The following is a 1,713-nucleotide window of genomic DNA, read 5'->3' on the forward strand; positions in this document are numbered from 1 at the left end:
AGTATTATAAACCATTGATAGATGGCAGTGAAGTGCACCTTTTTTAGTTCCTGCCGCGAATACTATGTGGCGCTAGGTGTTAAATTGTCAACCTTTCTACGATACGTAGACGCCAGTCTATGTAGCGATAGCTTATATAGTCTTTGTTGTGCACCTGAAACGTTTTGGTTATACCTGTATAGGAGAAGATAAGTTGATATTATTTTTTTTAAATTGACCCATAATTAAAATGGACAAAGTTTCGGTCAATGTTAGAGATCTCATAAAGCTCAGCGACACAAATAAAGGTTCAAAGATGAAACCATCAACGAGTACAAGCGGGCCAATAAATGATAATATAGGCTTAGGAAAAAAAAGTCAAAAGGAGAAAGGAAATAAAACTGATGCAGCTGAACTGTATGCAATAATTTACTGGCTGGAAGAAAGACAAACAACAATAATGCCACTTTCAGCAGTAAAGTTCAAGACCAAAAGATTTGAAGGAGCAAAAACTAAAGTTATTTACAACGATGAATGCTATGACGGCGTTGTCATGAAAATTTCAAGTAAGTGCTAAAATAGTTTTAATATATATAAACTAAGATATTGAGTTTAATTTACCAATGTAGCCCCCAAAAAAGTTTAATTTTAAAATATTTTCCCATAAAATCCAGTATTCGTATGCGTTAATCAACATAATTCAATTTTTCTTGCAATATTTTACCATTTCCAAACTCCATCCCTCTATATTTGGGCTAGCTGAGCTATTCTTGGTCGTATAAGATAGATATTGAGTTTAGTTTACCAATGTAGCCCCCAAAAAAGTTTAATTTTAAAATATTTTCCCTTAAAATCCAGTATTCGTATGCGTTAATCAACATAATTCAATTTTTCTTGCAATATTTTACCATTTCCAAACTCCATCCCTCTATATTTGGGCTAGCTGAGCTATTCTTGGTCATATAAGATAATATATATCTTTGGAAATGGTAAACTATTGCAAGAAAAATTTAATTTTGTCTACTAATGCATACGAATACTGGATTTTATGAGGAAATATTTTAAAAGTCATTTGTTTTGCTATTGCAGTGGTAAAAATTATCAAACGTTAAAATATCAAATTATTAAAAAAAACTTATTTCAGGTGACATTCAGTTTCTTGAAAAGGAAGAACATTTGATTGATTTACAAATATGTAAGGAAATGAAATCCTCAAAGGAAATTCCAAAAAATGAGAAAAGTAAATTTACAAAAAGAAAGGATCAGTTAGAGAACTTAGATAAAAAATCAACCAAAAGAAAAGAAACTGAGGTGCAATTGGCAAGTACTGCAAGATCTGACATAGAAAAAATGATTTTAGACATGCCTTCTCTGACCGAGCAGAATTGGAATCCACAAATCTTACAACCTTTTGGCAGCAAGGATAATTTTCAGGTTCAAATGTGTTCTTTATAATTTCATTTATTTTATGGTTTAATTTTAATGACATTTTAATTAAAGGAAGGAACTGTATGTGAAACTGTGGAAACCAATGCATTGACAACACACAATGAACAATTTGGTTATCTGTCTCAGCCACCACTTGAACAGACATATTCAAGTATAGGTGCATGTTAGTATAGTTTGTATTTGCTTTTTCCAATTTGGCACTTACTAATTAGAGCTTCTCCTGATATTAAATTTAAAATGAGAGAGAATTATAAGGCTGTAACCATCAACTCTAAAATATTATTC

At 31.2% G+C, this 1,713-nt stretch overlaps 1 protein-coding gene across 1 annotated transcript; it reads left to right on the forward strand.

Annotated features, from left to right (window-relative positions):
* Window positions 1–229: 229 nt before the first annotated feature.
* LOC149956635 (uncharacterized) lies at window positions 230–1,434 on the forward strand. Its single transcript, XM_090166899.1, has 2 exons — window positions 230–545; window positions 1,124–1,434. The coding sequence occupies exons 1-2, from the start codon at window positions 230–232 to the stop codon at window positions 1,432–1,434; spliced, it is 627 nt and encodes a 208-aa protein (XP_090023025.1).
* Window positions 1,435–1,713: the final 279 nt, after the last annotated feature.

Source organism: Leiobunum rupestre, chromosome 2 (assembly GCF_980474605.1).
Source record: "Leiobunum rupestre chromosome 2, qqLeiRupe1.1.hap1, whole genome shotgun sequence".
Taxonomy (NCBI): Eukaryota; Metazoa; Arthropoda; class Arachnida; order Opiliones; family Sclerosomatidae; genus Leiobunum; species Leiobunum rupestre.

What these genes read in the sequence shown, in the direction of transcription:
- LOC149956635 (XM_090166899.1), top strand. Translation starts at nt 230, where the DNA reads ATGGACAAAGTTTCGGTCAATGTTAGAGATCTCATAAAGCTCAGCGAC. An exon ending in CGTTGTCATGAAAATTTCAA is followed by an intron (nt 546 to 1,123) that starts GTAAGTGCTAAA and finishes AACTTATTTCAG; the next exon opens with GTGACATTCAGTTTCTTGAA.